Source organism: Melanostigma gelatinosum (assembly GCF_949748355.1).
Source record: "Melanostigma gelatinosum genome assembly, chromosome: 5".
Taxonomy (NCBI): domain Eukaryota; kingdom Metazoa; phylum Chordata; class Actinopteri; order Perciformes; family Zoarcidae; genus Melanostigma; species Melanostigma gelatinosum.
The window spans coordinates 19,414,827-19,434,326 of record NC_136638.1 but is presented as its reverse complement, the minus strand read 5'-3'; the positions used below and the strand labels follow the sequence as shown (position 1 = coordinate 19,434,326).

Genomic DNA, 19,500 nt, shown 5'->3' with positions numbered 1-19,500 from the left:
AGATAATTATTATAATTTGGACACATTTTACTCAGTATAGTGAAGGATCGCTGTGCTCACCCTTGTTTACTGTAACTGGAGTGTTTAAACTAGAAAAGTCTCCAAGTAGAGGCAAAATGGCTCAGAGTAGTCAAATAAAGTTGTAGCTACATGCAGTTCATACCAAAGGTTTCTGCAATGTAAATAAAACACAACTTAAAAGATTTAAATTCTCTGAAATGTAAGTGTAAACCATTTTGCCTCGACTGTGACTCCAGTGTTTCTCAAAGTTATCAGTCTAGATATCATTCATTGTTCAAGTCATTCATAATTCTGGGGAGGCCGGATGGGACTGATTGAATGAATTGAATGAGAATGCCATTGTTGCAGATAACCTGTTACAGACTGTTTCTTAGCCTGGATGTGGAACACTTCATCTCCTATTGTAATTCTACTGATGACTTGACCACATGTTGCTCTGCAAGAAGCCATGCTTCATAGCGCGCAGAGTACCGTTACGTCAATTACACGCAGAAAATGTTGCATTGAATACGGTTTTGTTGCTTCCCCTTTTTCATTAGTGCATCCATCGTGATTTGGCTGCACGAAACATCCTGCTGTCTGAGAATAATGTCGTGAAGATTTGTGATTTCGGACTTGCCAGAGACATTTACAAAGACCCGGACTATGTGCGCAAAGGAGATGTAAGTTTATTAAAGTCCAGTCTTTTTCCAGCTGTCTTATAAAAGAAATACTCAGAGCATTTTCATTAATCGATAACGTGCGAAACAGTAAGCTATCACTGACTTGGCAGAAAAAGTGAAAGAACTGAGTAAATACAGCAGTTCTTGTGAATCTTGAAAAGAATAATTGCGATCAGAGTTTGTTTGAATACTAGATTATGAAACTAAATGAGCTCAATCAAAAGCAGTACCTGCTCACACACTTTAAACCAACTGGCTCTCCACAGATGTGACAGTGTAATTAGTCAGATGTCCACACCACTGAGATAAGAGGGTAAATTATGTTTTATCTTCATATCTGCACAGGCCAGACTGCCGCTCAAGTGGATGGCACCTGAGGCCATTTTTGACAAGATCTACACGACTCAGAGTGACGTTTGGTCCTTTGGTGTTCTCATATGGGAGATCTTCTCTCTGGGTAAGTGTCATGTCTCAATATTGACCGTTACTTTTATAGTTCACACCCTGCTTATACAAACATCACACATCCAGACTTAAGCCTCTTTCACCCATAGGTCTTGGTAGATTACTGGAATAACCTCACAGGCACAGCTAATGATTTTCACGAGACACACATGCGCTACATTCAGGAACATTGTCATCGTGGTCATTTGTCCACATGCCATGGCGAAGCTCCAACAGATAGGGAAAGGGACAGTACAGCAAATGACAGTTATGCAACACTTGTGGATGCCAACCGCCATAAAACTCAACTGAAGAAGATGATTTGCATGTACCCGGCGGAAGACATCTCTTATTATTTTTGGGAACATGGCGGGGATATGTTTTAGCCGTAAATGCTAAACCGTAAACATGTCTTGGATTTAAATATGGCATCAGCAGAGTCTTGTGATTGGTTCGGTCGCTGCATGTGAAGGGAGTCTTTCGTCAGATAGACGTGACTCTTTACATGCTTGTCCCTGCAGTGTTGCCGTTTTATTGACAATACAGCGTTTTCCCTGGAATGTTATGTGATTCATTCATTTCACATTTACTGGTAGTCTGTGTTAAACGTCCCCACATTATGCATAAAGCCTGGCATCTCAGTCAAACACGGGGATCTGTTATCAGAGATGTTCCGTGAGCTCTACTAGCTCGGTGGACTCGCTCGGTGCCCCCTGCTTTACAGTCTCACCAGATGCACCGGATAATAACTGTCTTTTTCTTCTTCTGTGTGATTGTGCCCTTAGGACAAAACGGTCTGGCTGACATTGTCAGCCTGAGAAAACGATTGTCATGCCACTCAAACATTAGTGAAGCTCGTCTGTGACTTTTAGTACAGTCATGGGACATTAAAAAGGAGAGAACACCTCCTATTTAAGTTATCCGTTTCATCCCAGCTGGCAACACAAACTCATTGTAACCAGGCAGCGCAGATCAGTGTAAGAGTGTTCCCCTGCTGTGAAACCACTGCAGTCTTTAAGGCCGCATTGTGTGCCGGCCCATGATTGCCTGTGCGCCGTGGCACAGAGCTCACCACACGTTTCTATAGCAAGACTCAACGTGAAATATTGTATGTTTAAATGTCACCATGGGAAGCAGTAGAAACATAAGAGTAAGTGAAACCAAAGTTGGATGTATTTCTTTTCCGTACGTTTTGACTGTGTTGCTTTTGAATCACCGCCATATGGCGTCGTCGCCCACTGCAGTTGAAAGAAAAGTGTGTCAAATTGCATATTCTTTTAAATGTAAAGCACACTGACGTCATTATGATACTTTACCTTTTGTCTTTCCTTCTTTTTCTTGGATTCTTTCTCCCTCTTTTTCACTCTTGACACATTCTCACCACATTTTTCCCGTTAAAGAAACACTTACACATCTGGGTGCTGTTAGCGGGGCCTCCGAAAAATAAATCAGGAAACAAGGACACAAAATGACCGAGAAAAATGGCAAAGAAGTGAGCTTTGCAGCCTGATCACGTTCAGAGGTCAAAACTTTCAGGGGAACCAAAGTGTGTTTTTCAGCTCCATCTGTGAACCAAAAGTGAGTCCGTTGCATTTTGTGGGTTTAAATATGCCAAAACGTCTTTGAATAGTGTTGACGCCCAAAGGTGAACCAGGCCTGAGTTGTGTTTGTCACACTAGATATACATGATTATCAGGATGAGATTGAGAGAATATTCTGTATCGTCATAAAACACAGGTCATTTCAAACAGGAGAGACTTCTTTAGAGTGAAACAACAATTTATTAGCATGAAGCGATGACTAGTGAAGAGTCTTTGGCGATGACATGGCATATTAAAAGGGGTAATGATGCTGTGGTTAGATGAGGAATATTCCTCCCTGGATTCTAGACACTGGTGGTGTGGTGATGAAGGGAGTTGCTGAAGATGGGATATGATGGGGACTGGAGGTGAATGGGGTTGAGGAGTGTTGCATCGGTTCCCAATATACGTTGTATGGCCTTTTTTATGCGCAACAAATAACGTAATGAACCTCTCCCCCTCTTTCCTCTCCCAGGTGCCTCGCCGTACCCTGGCGTCCAAATTGACGAAGAATTTTGCTGCAGGCTGAAAGAGGGGACCAGGATGAGAGCACCAGAATACTCTTCCTCTGAAATGTAAGAATCCCTGTTGACAATTTCTTCAGAAAACAACAAATAAAAGTAAAAACGTACACGCATGCTGTTCACCTTAAGAGAACAGTGAAGTGGACTGTGTTTGGGAGCATTGTCTTGATAGATAGATATAAACTTTATTCATCCCCAGGGGGAAATTAGTTTGTAGCTGTAGCAATTTATAGAGCAAAATAAAATATTAAATATTACATATGGAAATGCACAATGTATACAGTACAATAAAATAACAGAGCAGATATTGAATTTGAAGAAATAGAAAAATAAGATAAAATAGAATAAAAAATAAAAATGCACAGTATATAGAATGATATGCTGTTTTTCTGTCTTATCCTGGGAATCTGTCTTTGAAAAATGTAGGGGTGCAAACATTTTATTGTTTGAGCTGTCTTATTATTTTAATCTTCATAACGTTCATCTTGTATATAGCTGGAGAAGTCGATGTGATTGTGTATCACAGCCAACTCCATATTCCAAGCTGTATGTTCTCCTCAAAGATTCCAAGAAAGTATCGGCAGCAAGTAAAAGCTTCGCATATCGATATAAAGCTAAGAGGAGGCGTTGTGTCTTTCTCCCTCTTTGTGGTTGCACCAGGAGGGGTGCTTGATAAGAATCATGGGTAATCCTGCCATGAATGTAGCAGGAGGAAACATTAGCTACTGATTAGCTCTGCAGTCTTTTCTGACTGACAGTGGTGCAGATGTAACTGAGCGCCACGTTTAAATGCGATGTAGGGTTCTGGAGAGACTGGAGAATTTGTTTGAGTGAGGGCTGTCGGATGGTGCTGGACATAAATATCTGTGGGAGAACAAAGAGTCCTCTTCTGTGGTATCAGTGCTGTCAGTCAGTGATGCAGCTAGGAGAACTATTTTTGTAACAGGAGTACTTCGACTTTTATGTCTAATGTACAGCCAATCCAGACCGAGCGATCGCAGTCTGAGTCAACATGTGTGCTGGCTTTTTGTCTGGTTTTAATTTAAAATGACTCATATAGCCCACAAATGTTATTTGTTTTGAAAGCATAATGCAGCACTTCTGCTTAATAATGATGTGACATCCAAAGGTCCAGAGCTTTTAAGCAGCTTGTGCTAAGTAAAGCTAACTGAATGAATTCATCAGCTTTGCAAAGAAGACAGTGATTGGAAACGATACACAAAATCTAATCCAGACTGTTCAGAACAGAGGATCTGTAGATGCAGACCGACTGGTGCCAAGAATGTTTTTCCATCTTGGAAAAATGTAACTGCCAGATTATATATTTTGCACGAGTACGACTGTGAGGCCTGCCTCTGATTTAAAGTTGAGGTAAAAACCTGCTGATATCCGTGTCAATGAAAGTCAGTGGGGTGAATTCCGCAGATTCCCCGGACGGGTCTGCAGTTGATCACACGAGTTTGTAAGCCCAGGTTTTGACCTTCACCCCAAGCTCGTAATATAATTAATCATAATAATAATAAGGGAGGTTGCAGGTAGTGTTGAGCAAACAATTTGTGCCTCTGCAGCAGGAATGTTGTCTTCCATCTGTGAATAAGATTCCCCGTCCTGATGCATTGCAGAGGAATTTAGCGGATGCTGCTCAGCGAGTGAGCGGTCAATAAATAGGATGCTCACTTCCCATTCTACCACAGTTGCTCAACTGGACAAAGTCTCTTCAGATCCCCCTCCAAACACACACACCGGAGAGGGGTCCATCCCCCCCCCCCATCATTCCCAATCAGTAACATGCTGTAATTTAAACAGCCGCCATGGTGCTCTGTTTCTAAATGTCTCCACAAAAGGAGACAGGTCACTGTGATGGAAACTCACATTGAGGCTCAGAGTCTTCCCACATGGGCGCAGACGCTGACAGCCTGTCAGAGACCTAAGCAGGGCCGACAGCCCTAGAGGCTCAGGATCAGGATCACCTGAGAGCATGAATATTCTCGATGACAGTCGGTTTAGAGGTGGACCAGATGTGGTCGCTCAATGCGACAAGGTTTCTTTATTGGACTACCAACCCTGAGGATAGTTAATATTATTCTTTTTAAAGGTGCTGATTCACAGTTATAATACATCAACCCAAATATACTGTATGTTGTTAGTTTGGCATTTAGAGTGTCCATCCAGTACGCTGAAGGCGTGCGTTTGTCCATTGCAGTGTGTGTTCAGTGGTGTGTTCTTTGCTCTTAGATATCAGACCATGTTGGACTGCTGGCAGGGGGAGCCACAGGAGCGACCGACCTTCATTGAGCTGGTGGAACAGCTGGGAGATCTGCTTCAGGCCAGCGTGCAACAGGTATGGTAGACAAGACAGAGTTACTGTTTGAACTCTCCATATGATGTGTCACAGTAGCAGCAATCATTCGTTTATGATCAGCAGCTGTTGAGCTCTGGTGTGAACTTAAAGGAGACACGCCGAAGAGACTTATGGATGTGCTTTCTCAGTAAACAACAAACACTGAAACAGAATTTATATATTTTTAAATCCCCACCAAAGGAATCGTGATCATACTCTGGCTTCACAAAACACTAGTTCTGCATAATGAGTCACAAAAGCTGCAAATATTTAGGAAACAGCGTTGCCGATCAGAGTCCGGCCGCCGAAAGAAGATTCAAAGCGGCGTCTCACCCAGGGGGGTGCTCAGAGTGACTGAGAGGGGAAATAACATTCAACACAAACACTTGGAAGTTTATAGATTTTAAAAGGCTGTCAGAAAGTTTTACAGCTGTTGGCTCAAATCCGGTCAACAAATATGCACCAGAGGAAAAGTCTGCATATGATTATTATGAAAACATATTACACTGAAGGGAAATGACACCAATAAGCTTTTTCACAGCAGACATTTTGACTTGCCAAAGTATGAAAAGTACTTCAGTGTTACTAACAAGACTAACAATAGCTCTGATCTATTCCCAGTAAGCCGCAGCAGTGTGTAATACCATGATGCTGAAGCTGAAGCGGCTGGATGGAATTCAGCTGCCATTCGTTTTATTGATTACACCTTTGCTTTTTAAGAGAAAACAGATTAGGTTTGGTTCGGTGTTCCATAGGATCAGATGGACCTCGAGTCCTATTCTCCATTCAAATGAATAGGAACCATGTACCGGTATTTGAAGCTTTCACCATCACCTCCCCAGAGCGCAGGATAGGTTAACTCAATGAGTCGCTGACATTTTGAACAAAAGTGATGAAAACTTCAAATGTTTTTTGAAGAAGATGAATGAAACTTGACGAAAGTAGTGCAATAACTATCACATATGACAGGAAATGGAACAGAGTCCCAACTAGACACGGATTATTTTCAGCCATCAGGATCCACAAGCTGCCCAAAGTCATGTTTCCACTTCCAGCCACGAAAGAGAACAGGCTTCTTGTCCAGAATCTACATTACAGACACACAAAGAAAAGGAATTAGATTTCACAGCTGCAAAGACTACACAGGACTGTAGATTGTGTGGCGCAATAAGAGACAAAGGCCACACATGACATCACATGAAAACTGCAGCATGTTGCATTACAGATGAGTGTGTGAAAGCTGGACAGAGTAAACAGTGGAGGGGTTTGAATCTTATTCATGAAGGTATTGTTACAGTGCAGGAAGGCTGGTCACAGACTCTGCTGCCTCTACCAACTTCATGAACAAAGTATATTGTTTTGGATATGTGTGAGGAAAGGTTATGGACCTCACATATGTTAAGCATGACCTCAGTTTCTTTGGCTGCTTGCCACAACCTGTGGATAAGCGTCTCTGTGTAACGTGCACACAACATCGACCCACAAGCCTCTCTTCTCTTTATAATTTGCGTCCTGGTGCTGCACTCTTAGATATTCTGTGTCTGTTTGGTTGTTTTAGGAGGGGAAGCACTACATACCCATCAACACTGCCCTGCTGGCGAAGCTGGGAGACCCGTCCCCCACAGTGCCGTCAGAGGAGACGGCCACACGACCCGTCTCCCACCGCGAATCAGGGAGCACATGGTGAGAACATGGACCATTTGTTCATTGGCTGCGTAGTTTGAAATAGACTAATGAAACTCTAGTGTACATCATCTATTCTTTATAGTGCCGTGTAGTTATTTAACTGCGTGTCCGTTAGTCAGCCCACAACTTTGTTCCTGACTGAAATATCTTAAAAACTACCGGAGGTATTGCCATAAAATGTTGTACAGACATTCATGGTCCCCAGTGTATGAAGCCCTCCGACTATGTGGTTCCTTAATATTTCCTCTCGTGGCAACATTTATTTCATATTTGTGGTTTTGAGAGCAATATCTCAACTCTTGTATGGGTTGCCATGACATTTTGTGCAGACATTCATGTCGCTCTCAAGATGAATTGTAGTAACTTGCTACTCGTGCTCCCTTTACTTTTCATCCAACACCATCATCAGGTCAAAATCCTAAATACCTGCCAAACTACTGACATTCTCATCAGCCTCAGCTGTACTTTGTGTTTAATGAGAACAAATGTTAGCTAAAGTAAAGTATATATGCTAAACATCAGCACGTCAGCATTGCCATTGTGAGCATATTAGCATGCTGATGTTAGCATTTAGCTCAAAGCACCGCTACGCCTCAGTACATCCTCACAGAGCTGCTAGCATGACTACAGATTCCCATGTTGTATCAAATTTGTTACACTAGCCTTTAAACGTTTTTACACATTCAAAGTAAATAAATCATCTTCTCTTAAAAACATGTAACCTGTCCTCAGACAAACAGTGCTGAGTCTGTTTTGCTAAGGAAATGAGTAAACCACTTTCACTGAATAATATTCCAAACAATTATTGTTCCTGTCACACTCTAACTAAACTCAAGCAGGACAACATTTAGGTCTGACCTGAGGACAATGAGTCCCGATTGGCTCATGATAAGAAATGTACACATAGCAGCTTGACGGCCAGAGAGCCTTCAGTATTGTTGCTCCTGTGAGGAATTTCCCCAAAAACCATTGAGCCAGCTTCAAGATTCATATCCACTTAAAATAATATGAGTTGAGGTCTTGGTTTTCACAGGTCCTCCAAGCGTGTTTATTGATGAGGTGTTGAAAAGCAGTAATGACAGTTAGCCTTTAAGCTAAATTAAGCAGTCGTTTTAGCCTCTGAGTGTTGAAATGCAAAGTACACAAGGTGTGTTTTCAAAGTACAACGTCACAGATGCTGCACTTTATTGTTTTAGGTGATTAAGTTCCTGTGGTTTTGTTGCTGAACTTTGCTTCTTGCCTCCAGTGTATTCAAAGGATTCTTGAAACAGAAAGAGAACATTTTTGGGACATTTTGAGACTCACCCTGGAAATATTTTCTCGCCAGGAACATCAAGATCCGTCCCGCTAGTGTGAAAACCTTTGACGAGGTTACCATGGATGACGGGACGAATGAGAACCACGAGGTGAGTTATTCATTCTGGACTGAAACTGGAAACAGACAATCTGCGCTCTAACTCATCCTAAACCACGCGGTTAGTTAGCTGACAGGAAGTTTGACAGTTAAATAGAAACTTCACCCGAGAACATAAATGTAGTGATTTATAGTTGCTCAGTTGAACTGTGTGAGAGTATATCACTTTTTTTGTTGTTCAGGGTGAATATTAGAATAGATTTAAGTTTCAACCTTTTAAAAGGAGTGTTCAAAGCTGATAACTTTGTCATTTTATTTCCTTCCCGGCTGTTATGTGGAGGCCCACAAAGCTCTATATTTGGCCCAATTTTATTCAGTTTGTTTCTGCCAACATTTGGCCATATTATTCGTTACTTCAACACTGACTAATAATCTGTATGCTATCTCATTTAGCCAAAAATATCTTAACAGTCTGGATTCCCTGCACTGCTGTTACTGAGTGTTTTAGGTCCAAACACTGTGGGACAGTCTCCCTCACTATCAGAGGAGATGAGTCTCATTTCAGCTTTAAGGGAATCCTTATAGTTAGATTGTCAACTATCAAATAAAGGTGAAAATGTACCCAAAAAACAGTCCTAAAAATACGTTTTTGAAAGCACACCTGTAGGTGTAACTTACTAGTGCGGCGCTCGATCGGTGCCGTTGCCTCGGTGTTGCTGCTTCCACCTTCCTTGACTAGAGAACCGCTAGTTTATGCATAATTTGGGTGCAATAGCTCACACAAACATGGATTTTATGTTGTTGATTATATTTTATTTTACTATGTTTGACCATTCCCTTCGATTTATATTACATCGTATTTTTTTTTTATGTGCACCTGTGAAGCACCTCGTAAGTCTGGTTTTTAAACGTTCTATAGAAATACTTACTTTCTTATGTTTTGATGTTATTTGTTCACCTCAGATAACAAAGAAGGGGTTTTAACTATCCTCTTTCTCTCTGTCTCTGCATTGTCATCAGGGCGGTCAGTCAGACAGCGGGATGGGCCTGTCGTCTGACAACATGGAGACTCTGAAGCGCCTCGAATCGCTGGCAGGCCGACCGCTGAGCATCATGGCTCTGGCGTACGTACCCTACACCACACAGCACTCCTTCAACATGCCCTGCAAAGTACCTGCTTGGAAACCTCCCCGCTGTGCTGGAATGTAGACGCTATAACTGTCATACACTCACACGAACACAAGTTTCTTCTGCCTTAAAAAAAAGTCAGTGGTTAGTTTCTCTTTTGTCTGGAAAAGAAGCCATGTGGGAGGGACAGTGGCACAAAAGAGAAGTGGGAGGGAGAAAGCTTGAAGGTGACAAACTGAAGGACTGAGCACAAAAGCTGAGTGGATGCATCACTTGAGGTTCGGCTGTTTTAAGAGCGCACACTAAAACCTCTTTGTTTTCACTAAAGGAGTCCTGAATGCGATACCTCCCAGTCTGATTTAACTTATTATGAGTCATGGCTGTTTGGTAAATGCAATGCTGGGTAACAAATGATCTCGGAGGAGTTCATTGGCTTTAAGTCTACATGCCAAAATCCAGCGGATCGTTTGATGACTTTAAGATGCGGATGCCGCCAGGGCAAGAGACAATGTGTTCTCTCTTTGTGGGCTATTTGAGGAAAAAGTCATTTCTGTAAATCTTTTTTCTTATGAGGGTCTCTGTTGGTGTCGAGGCTTACTTATTAAGTTTACTGCAGCTCAGTGACAGGGTTAATTTACAGGGTCAAACCTCTGAACTCAGTAATTACACTTTAAACATGTTGCTATTATTCTGCTGTCTCCACATATTGTGGCTTCCACTTAAAAGATTTAAAGGAGGAAATCTTGTATCCCAAATCTCTGTTCAGTTTAAGGTGATTGAGTGTAAACGCCATAAAAGTTCTGACACATTATTAAGAGGGAACATGTAAACAACAGCTGGGGAAGTAACTTCTGAGGCTGTCAGACTCATTACAGGCCTGTTGGTGTCATCGGGGCCTCGGCGTGGCAGGAGGAATCAACCCGGGCATGCAGAGGATGATTCACATTGTGAAGGGAGGACTTCCTTGCTGGGCAACCGCTCAATCACTGCCACCTTTGAACTTCGGAGGGTTGACTAAGGCGTCCCCTGTTAGCTGTAGCCCTATTAGCTGTAGCCCTGTGCTGCGTTTGTTAAGCTGAAGTCCACCTGTCGCTCCCTCGGCCTTCACCTCTAATCGAGCCTGACTTCTTTTAAACAGTAGCACACAACACAACGTTTAACAGATTAAATATTTCCAAGGAAGTTGCCTCAAACTTTTAATCAGCTAATTGTTTCTGGTTGTTGTTGTTGTTTCCTGTTGCTCAATTTCCAGTTGTGCCCCCACCTTGTGCCTGGTATTGGCAAGGCAAAACTGTACTATTGTGAAGTCTTTTTGATGGCTGATTCATCAGGTCAACATTCCACCACGGCGGCGTCACTGCCCCCGCTGGGCTCCGACCCTTTGGCCCCCAGAGAGGAGCTCTGGAAGCCCGTAGCAACCTCCAAAGACAATAAGCGGCAATTACTCATATTCTGAGGCTCAAATGAAGCAGAAAGGCTCGGGATGATTGATTACATCACATGTGAATAGGGGAGGGTTGTCGGATAGTACAGCTTTACACAAGGGGAATTTCTTAAATCAAAGAATATCAAAACAGACCTCTATTGTGAGAGCGATCAAGTTAGTCTTGGGAAAAAAAACTTGATATTGTTCACAATAAGTTAAAGTGCACAGCTGGTTGTTGACCCATTGGCTGCACTAATTTCCACCCCGATTGTCTCGTTTTTCAACAGATGAAAAGCTACTTCAGCATAATTTAAACAATGCTATAGCAGAGATTTGTTGTCTGTTGTATTTGTCTCTGTATTTGTTTATTGTACAAGGCTGAGGATATGGCCATTTATTTTGTTGATTAACAGATTCATCTTTTGTTTATTCAATGTTATAAATGGTGACTTTACCATAGCCTTAAAGTGACATCTTCAGCCCAGAGAATGTCCAATTTACAACCGCTCAAAAGAGAAAAGATTTAAATCCTCACGTTTGAGAAGCTGAAACCAACGGATTTGGCATTTTTGCTTTAAAAAATACTTTTAAAATGATTATTTAATCATCAAAATAATTTCCGATCAATTTTCTGTAGATTATTTAATCAACTGATTGTTTTAACTCGAAAGTAAATGTTTTAAAATTGTGATCATAATAGATGGAGCAGTGTTTTGTACTTTAAGATGCTTTACGTACAATAAACCCCCAAAAGCAGCAACAATGACAGAAATAAAATGTAATATTTAAGGTAAACAGGTACAATTAATCACATCAACAAACAGAGATAAGCACAGATCACAACTGACAAGTGGACAAGGAGTGATTCACATTAAAGCCTATTTATAAACGTGTGTTTTTAGAAGGGATTTAATAGATGAAACTGATTTGGGTCGTCTGATTTCCTCAGACAGTTGAAGTACAGACTCCCTAATGAAGAAAGCACAGTCACCGTTAGTCTTGGGTCTGGCTCGTGGAACAACCAAAAGAGACTTGAGGATCAAAGGCTGCGTTTCGCCTCATAAAGAGTTAAAAGGTCAGCAGTAAAGATAGCGGCTGGGCCTTTCTGTGCTTTTAAAAACAAACGGTAAAATCTTAAAAGATGGTAATATATGGTCTCTGTGTTTAGTCCCTGTTAAAATTCTAGTTGCACCATTTTGAACATGCAGGAGACGTGAGATTGATTTCTGAATGAGGCAGGTATAGAGGAGCAGGTATAGAGCAAGTTGCAACAGTCCAAGCGAGATGACCAGAAACAAGACCTACCATCTCGCAATCAGCACGAGATAAAGTGACTTGAATTCTGATCCATTTCTGAGCTGAAGTTAGCAGGACTGCACTACTCTCTTTACATATGAGTCTTTTGAGTTCAATTGAATTGTGTAGTAGCAGTCTTATTATTGTTTCCCTGTTATATTTATGTTGCGTCTCTTTGTGTTTCCAGGATGAAGGCAGTGAGTAAGAGTAAAGAGTCTGTGCTGAGCGACACAGAGAAGGAGAAGTTCCCTCTCACTGTTCCCTCTCTGGACTTCAGTCTGGACGACTCGGCCCTGGACGCTGGTCTGGAGTGTCACAGCCCGCCGCCTGACTACAGCTATGTGGTGCGCTACTCCACCCCACCTGTGTAAGCTGCTGCTCCGACCCCTGGAGAGTCTGACCGACAGCCTGGAGGCCTTTGCTCTGTTTTGGACTCTTATCTCTGGACTGTAGCAAAGTTTGAGAGGAAAACACATGAGATTCCCACTTAAAGTGTTTGGACAGGACGCTCTGAAATGAATCTACCCGACTGTAACTTCCACCTTGCAGGACGTCCGCTGAGCAGCAAAAGGAAACCTGTTGACCGTTGACTCCGTTCCGGTTTTCAGAAGCAGGCCGACGTGAATGCTGCTGGTCCGTTCCACATTCACTGTGATATGTCAAACAGCTGGAAACAGCCTCAGGTATTTCTGTCATACTGTGAAAACGAACCACAATGTGTCCCACTTTACTACAGATCTGATCAAACTACAGCCTTTAAAGATGGCGAATAACACCCAGAACAGAAGAGAGAGAGAGGACCGCTCAGGCTTTTCAAGGTTATATTGAAACTTATTTTGAATTGTTTGAATTGTATTCAAAAAGTGGAAACTGGAAAGTAATTTGTAAAACAAAAAACTTAAAGAGAAAATATTTTTGTTATGAAGCTACATCCACAGATTTGCTCAAGGCAAAAAACAGATGGGCAACAATATGATATTGATTATTAATTATGGAAAAAGTCTTATTTGAGGTGTCATTGCTCCTTTAATTCCATAAAAATATCAGCTCAACGAACTCAGGTTGACCCAGAGGGACTCTGTCGTGTAGTGGTGGATGTTTCTTTAACTCTCTAGGTTTTGTAAAGTCACAGCTTAATGGGGGTTAATGGAGGAAGCCGGGTAGAGCTCAGAGTGAGATCAGGTGGCTTCAGATTGAACGTTACAGCTCAACCATGAAGGCGTTCAAATGAAAGGTCACTGTAAATATGGATTCCTCCTCCCGCCCCCATCTGGTGTCAAAGAAACTCAAACGCTGTGTTATTTGTGTTTGGTCAAACTGAAAAGAAAGTGAGAATAAAAACTGATTCTGTATGTGTATTTATTTAGATTGTGAACACTGTCACTCAGTAATCCAGTTTTGTTTTATTCACTTAGATTCATAGTTAAAAGTTAACCAAAGGATTTTCCAGCGCAGTCTTCCTCATATCAACATGTAATATCCGACACTTCACTCCAGACCTATATGCTGTTTGTGCTGCTGTATAGTAAAGCTGAGGGAAACGTGTCCTTCGTCGCGCGCTACGTGTTAGTAAAGCTTGCAGGGCAGGCTACGCGTGTGACGTGAGCACCAGTTGTACTACGTAACCTGTAAAATCAAGCATTTTGTTTCTAATACGGCATGTATCGAAAGCACTGAGGACCAAACTTAGCGTGCACACCCTGTAGAAGTGCAGCTAGCTGGTGCTTGTTGACCACTAAAGTAAACTGTAAACTACAAAGTGTATTTCCAAATCCAATTAATTGTGTTTATGTGGAGAGGAAGTGATTATGCACTGATACTTTATATCAAGTATAATGTTTGTATTCTAAAGGTGTATTATTGTGAAACGGTGTTGAGGCTCACATGTTACAAAGATTTCCAATTTATTTTTCATTTTTATTTAACTCTTAACTTTAGTGCCGAGTAGGAAATTAACATTTGCAATATTTGTCATATTATGTTCACTTGTTGACTGCTGTCACATAACATTCAAAGGATTTTATTGCATTTCTTCAAACATAACCATGATTAATAGAACCTCCTATATCTTTTTCTGTTAGTTTTGATGAAAGTATTGTTAACACTGAGCATATGAAGTAAATAAATGAATAAAGATCTATATATTTATACTTTACTTGCCGTCTCGACTCATAAGTGCTTGAAATACTGAATGCTCGTAGGTGTTAAGCTGACATTCATGACTCCCAGAGGATGATCCCTTGACTACTTTTCCTCTCGTGCCACCTTGAGGTTGACATTTATGGTTTAGAGTAAATAGTCTCAACAACTATTCAATAGATTACATTGCAATTCGTTGCAGACATCAATGGTCTTTGTGGTTCCATGACTTTCCATTTATTGCCATCCTCAGATCAAAATGTAAATGTGTCTCATACTTTATCTATGTTACAGTGAGAATGACTCAGAGCTGCCAGCGTGGCTGTAGACTCTTAGCTTTGTTACGATGTGACTTTGTTTTAGCTATTTTGTTCAATTTAATCAAAAATATGATGCTGAAAATTACTGCAATTCAGTTAAAAACCTGATAGATCTGTGCACATTTATTTTGTGTTTTGATAACTTTTTCGGAAAACATTTTAAACTAATTTTAAACATTTGTTTAATGAGTGTTCTTTAATTAAGTGATTCAAATAATTTGAATACTTTCTAGAGGCTTGACGTAGTAAAATAATCCAGTAGCTCACTATTTAATTTTAAAAAATGAATAAAGTGGTAAAATTAAATAGAAGTTGTGTTGCAGAAACATTTTATTTATTTCCTGTAAATCATCGCCTCATCATTCATCCTGCCACCCTCAGAGGATGCCATCCCCACATGTTGGGAACCCCGGCTCAAACAGATGTGAACAGAGGCTTCAGACTATTTATAACTCCAACCAAGTTGATTCACAGAAATATAATGCTCCTTGATTGTTCTTAATGAAAAGGTCTGTTTAGATTGGATCGCGCCATCAGCCCCTCTGCTGCTCCTGGGACTGTGAGAGACTCACTTCCTCCTCCAGGACAAGGTGTCGGCAGCCTGTCTGCTCACCGGGACAATGCCTCTCCGAACAGGAAAGGAAGGAACCGTTAATCATCCTGGTCACGACCGGAGGACGCCACACACGGGCCTTCCTATGGGAAGCCCACTGCCCCTGCATGGTTACCGGCACTGGGTGTGTCCGAGGAGACCACACGCCACAGGACAGGTTGGGCCCTTGACTGTCTACGCTTGTCCTGACAGGATTTACTTTGTTTACTGCAAGGTGAGCGTCCAACATTACACCCAAACACATAACAACAACCTCCGGCTATTCCCGGAATATGAGAAACAAACAAACAAGGGAAGGATGTCGGTGGGGGGGGGGGGGGGGGGGGGGTATTCTTGACTGTCAGGTTTGTGTGTCTGCATCGACACACAGTGTTTTTCCAGACAGGCAGAAGTATGAGGGTTGAACTCCTTTGGGCAGTACTGACACTGAGTGAAAGCTGTTTATTGAACTACTAATTCAATCAAATCAAAGATTAAAATGAGTTTGATGTTATATTTAGTATTAATAAGATACAAAAAGTAAACTATAGGGGAGTAAAAAGTGCAATATTTCCCTCTTAACTGTAGTGAGGTATAAAGTAGTGTAAAATTCAAGTCGTGCAGCACTTGAGTTTTGTTCTAAGTTACCTTTCCAGTTTCCTCTTCATCAAAGATGACACGTGATGAAGAGGAAACCATAAAATCAAACATTGCAGTTTGTACATCACTTCTGCTTGTATTTTCCCTTATTAATCAACTGATCTCTGCTGCTGTGCTTAGGTCAATATTATTATTGTTGTTGTTGTTATTAGTAATAGTATTGGTATTGACAGCAGTAAGAAGAGATGAACTGTCTCAAACCCATGCAGGAAATACTTTAAAAGATTGTCACATGAGAAATAGAGGGAAAAATAACAATCAAATATTGTAGACACGGATTTTTTGAAGCCTTTATACATTTTGCCATGAGAGTCGGCCAAAATAATGTGAACCTGTTGTCAGTGTAAAAAACAAGACACCTTGCGGGAAATAGACGCCACTGAACAATAAAATCCCAATAGGATGACAAATAACTCCTTGATTATTGTTCTGAAGAATTACTAATAAAACATGTGGGAGCATCAATCTGTCACCAGACCAGGATGTGAGTCAAGATAGTTCCCGAAAAATATTAGGCATCATAATGAGAAATGTTCTGTTTCACCCACTGTGCAGTCTGCTTTCGTTCTGCCTGTTGAACAATTGCATGCAGGAAAAAAAACCCCTCCCCCCTCCTTGAACTCCTCCACAGCCTCCTCTCAAGATCTGCAAAACACTTTTTTCCATTGATCATTAAAAAAGAGGTGTTCATGAATTAACGTCGGATACTACACCAAAAAACATCCGGCAGAACCTGTGCAGCTTGAAATCCTATCACACACTGATTTGGGGCCATCGACCAAACAGTACAAAGCCCCCCCCCCCCCCCCCCCCCATATATGCTATTCCCAGACCCCTGCCCAAGAAGGTGAATGGTGGGTAGGCCACATTCGTGCCTCTCACCTAAATGCAAAACAATGGGCCGGATGCTGCCCCCTGAAGATACCTAACTTCACCTTTAACAAGAGAAGTCTGAGCCAACAACACAAACAGCTAAATAAAGACTCTTTATCTCTTTATGTTGGGCTTTCGCCATGGAGACTCGTTGGGCATCGCCATGGAGGCCTTACGGGAAGGATGCCCCCGCCTAACGACAGTCAAAAGGAGGAGTCTCCAACCTCATCATCAGGGACCGCCTTCGCCTCCGGTATCCCACTTTCCCCACCCTTCCTAGACGAGGAGTCTTTACCTCCCTCCCCAGCACCTACTTACCTCTATAATAAGGCAACAAATATAATCCACCAGCTGTTCTTTCTTCTTTTTTTTACTCAGCCACAGTGAGTAAAATATGAACATCCAGGTGGTTGACATGCATGCTGTGTAATGCGATGTCCAACCGGAGGCCTTTGTTGCAAGTTGAACTTGTCCTTCTGCCCATGTTTTCTGTCTGCACTTACACTGTCACTATCAAATAATACACTGTTTAACATGTTGATCATCATAAGTTAGCATATTAATGTTTGATAATCAGCACCAAACACAAACTACAGCTGAGGATGATGGGAATGTCATTATTTTCGAAGGTATTTGATCTTAAACCAATGCACACTTTCAAATGACATGCCTGCATCAACCCATCCGAATCAATAGCTGTTGAGACATTTTACTGAAAACCATAAATGTCGACCTCATGGCGGCGCTATGAAGGAAAGGTCAGAAGATCACTAAAGTCAGTAGGGTTTATCCTCTGGGGATGTGAACGTCACAGAATTCTATCAAGAACCTAACACACTTGAGGAACACCTGGTGACTCCCCCTGTGAACTCTCACGGGGATCTGTGATGTTACTGACGCAGCAGAACTTCAGAATCACTTTATTCATTCCAGCTGAGCAACCCATGTGTGGTGAACGAGGGACAACAATCAAACGTGATTAAAAAAACGTTTCTTGATCTAAAAACGCTTTCTACACTCTATACAGGTTGTATAGAGCAGTGATTTTCAACCTTTTTTGAGCCGCGGCACACTTTTTACATTTACAAAATCCTGGGGCACACCACCAACCAAAATGACACAAAAAGACACTAACACAGTACATATAATACATATAGTTAATAATATAGTTTCTAAATGTATTTGTACTCACTTAGTGTGAAACCTGGGCCTGTTTCGATGAACACAACATGGATATCCTGGCAGGAATGGTAGAAAGACACACACGAAGCTCTTCCTCAACAGCTCTCAGTCTCTCTCTGTTTTTAGTTTTTATCGCTGTCAAGCTTGGGAAGCTCAGCTCACACAGATATGTGGTTGAAAACGGGAGCAATGTCAAAATAGCTTTGTTGGCCAGAATGGGGAACTCCTTGGCAACAGCTAACCAAAAACTGTCCAAAGGAAGATCAGCAAAGTTTAGCTTTAAACCATGATCTTGTTTCAGTTCAATGAGTTCCTCTTGCTCCTTTAAAGTCATGTCCTTTCCAGCAACGGATGCTGAGCTGTATGGGTCCCTAACCCAGTCAAGGCATTCTGTGAAGGCTGAAGAGAAATAAAATGACAACTTCTCCTCCAGAGTTTTCAAATGTTTGCCAATCACCTCGCACATTGCAGCAGTGTTGCCATCCTGTGAGTGGGAACATCTCAAGGTTGCCACGCTGCACATGTTGTTGCCAGAGCTGCACCTTTAAACGGAATCCTTTGATGCGCCCGACCATGGCTGCGGCTCCATCAGTGCAGACACCTGTGCAGTTTTCCCACGTAAGCCCGCTTTTGTCACGATATTCCGACGTGACCCGAAATATTTCATCTCCTGTTGATTTTTCTGGCAGTGCCTTGCAAAATAGGAAGTTTTCTCTAATGGCTTCTCCATCCACAAAACGCACGTTGGCCAAGAGCTGACAATGTCCACTAATATCCGTCGACTCATCAAGTTGCAAGGCAAATTTCTTACTGATGCGCATCTTTTCCAAAACAACAGTTTCTATGTCCGCAGACATGTCATCAATACGTCTGGCAATTGTGTTATCTGAGAGAGGCACTTTAGCGATCTCTTTGGCCGCGTCAGGGCCGAGCATCTCATTCACAATGGCTTTACAAGCTGGCAGTATTCATGTTTCTGCCACGGTGTGGGACTTTTTTGTTTTAGCTACGAGTTCAGCAACAAGGTAGCTAGCTTTGAGGGCTCTCTCGTTTACCTTCGTGGTTTTTCTCAAAACAGTTGCCTGTTTCTCATTGTTTGTACGTAAGCGTACAAAATAGTCCATCGACTTGTTTTGAACGGAAGGGTGTTTCGTTTGGAGATGGCGTTTAAGCTTGCTTGGCACCATGGCGCTATTGGATAGCTTCTCACCACACACCAAGCACAGCGGACTCGGTGCCGTTGCATCCCCGGTGAACGTAAATCCAAATGAA

The 19,500-nt window shown here is 41.9% G+C and overlaps 1 protein-coding gene across 1 annotated transcript in view; it reads left to right on the top strand.

The window, feature by feature from the left end:
• kdrl (kinase insert domain receptor like) overlaps positions 1-14,569 on the top strand; it is a gene marked incomplete at its 5' end in the record, with an annotated part of 40,786 nt that extends 26,217 nt beyond the window's left edge. Inside the window, 8 exons of the mRNA XM_079269355.1 lie at positions 561-683; positions 1,029-1,140; positions 3,183-3,282; positions 5,467-5,572; positions 7,131-7,255; positions 8,586-8,664; positions 9,633-9,736; positions 12,650-14,569. Coding sequence (XP_079125481.1) covers positions 561-683; positions 1,029-1,140; positions 3,183-3,282; positions 5,467-5,572; positions 7,131-7,255; positions 8,586-8,664; positions 9,633-9,736; positions 12,650-12,833 — 933 coding nt within the window. The 3' untranslated portion in view covers positions 12,834-14,569. The remainder of the gene's footprint in view (positions 1-560; positions 684-1,028; positions 1,141-3,182; positions 3,283-5,466; positions 5,573-7,130; positions 7,256-8,585; positions 8,665-9,632; positions 9,737-12,649) is intronic.
• Positions 14,570-19,500: the final 4,931 nt, after the last annotated feature.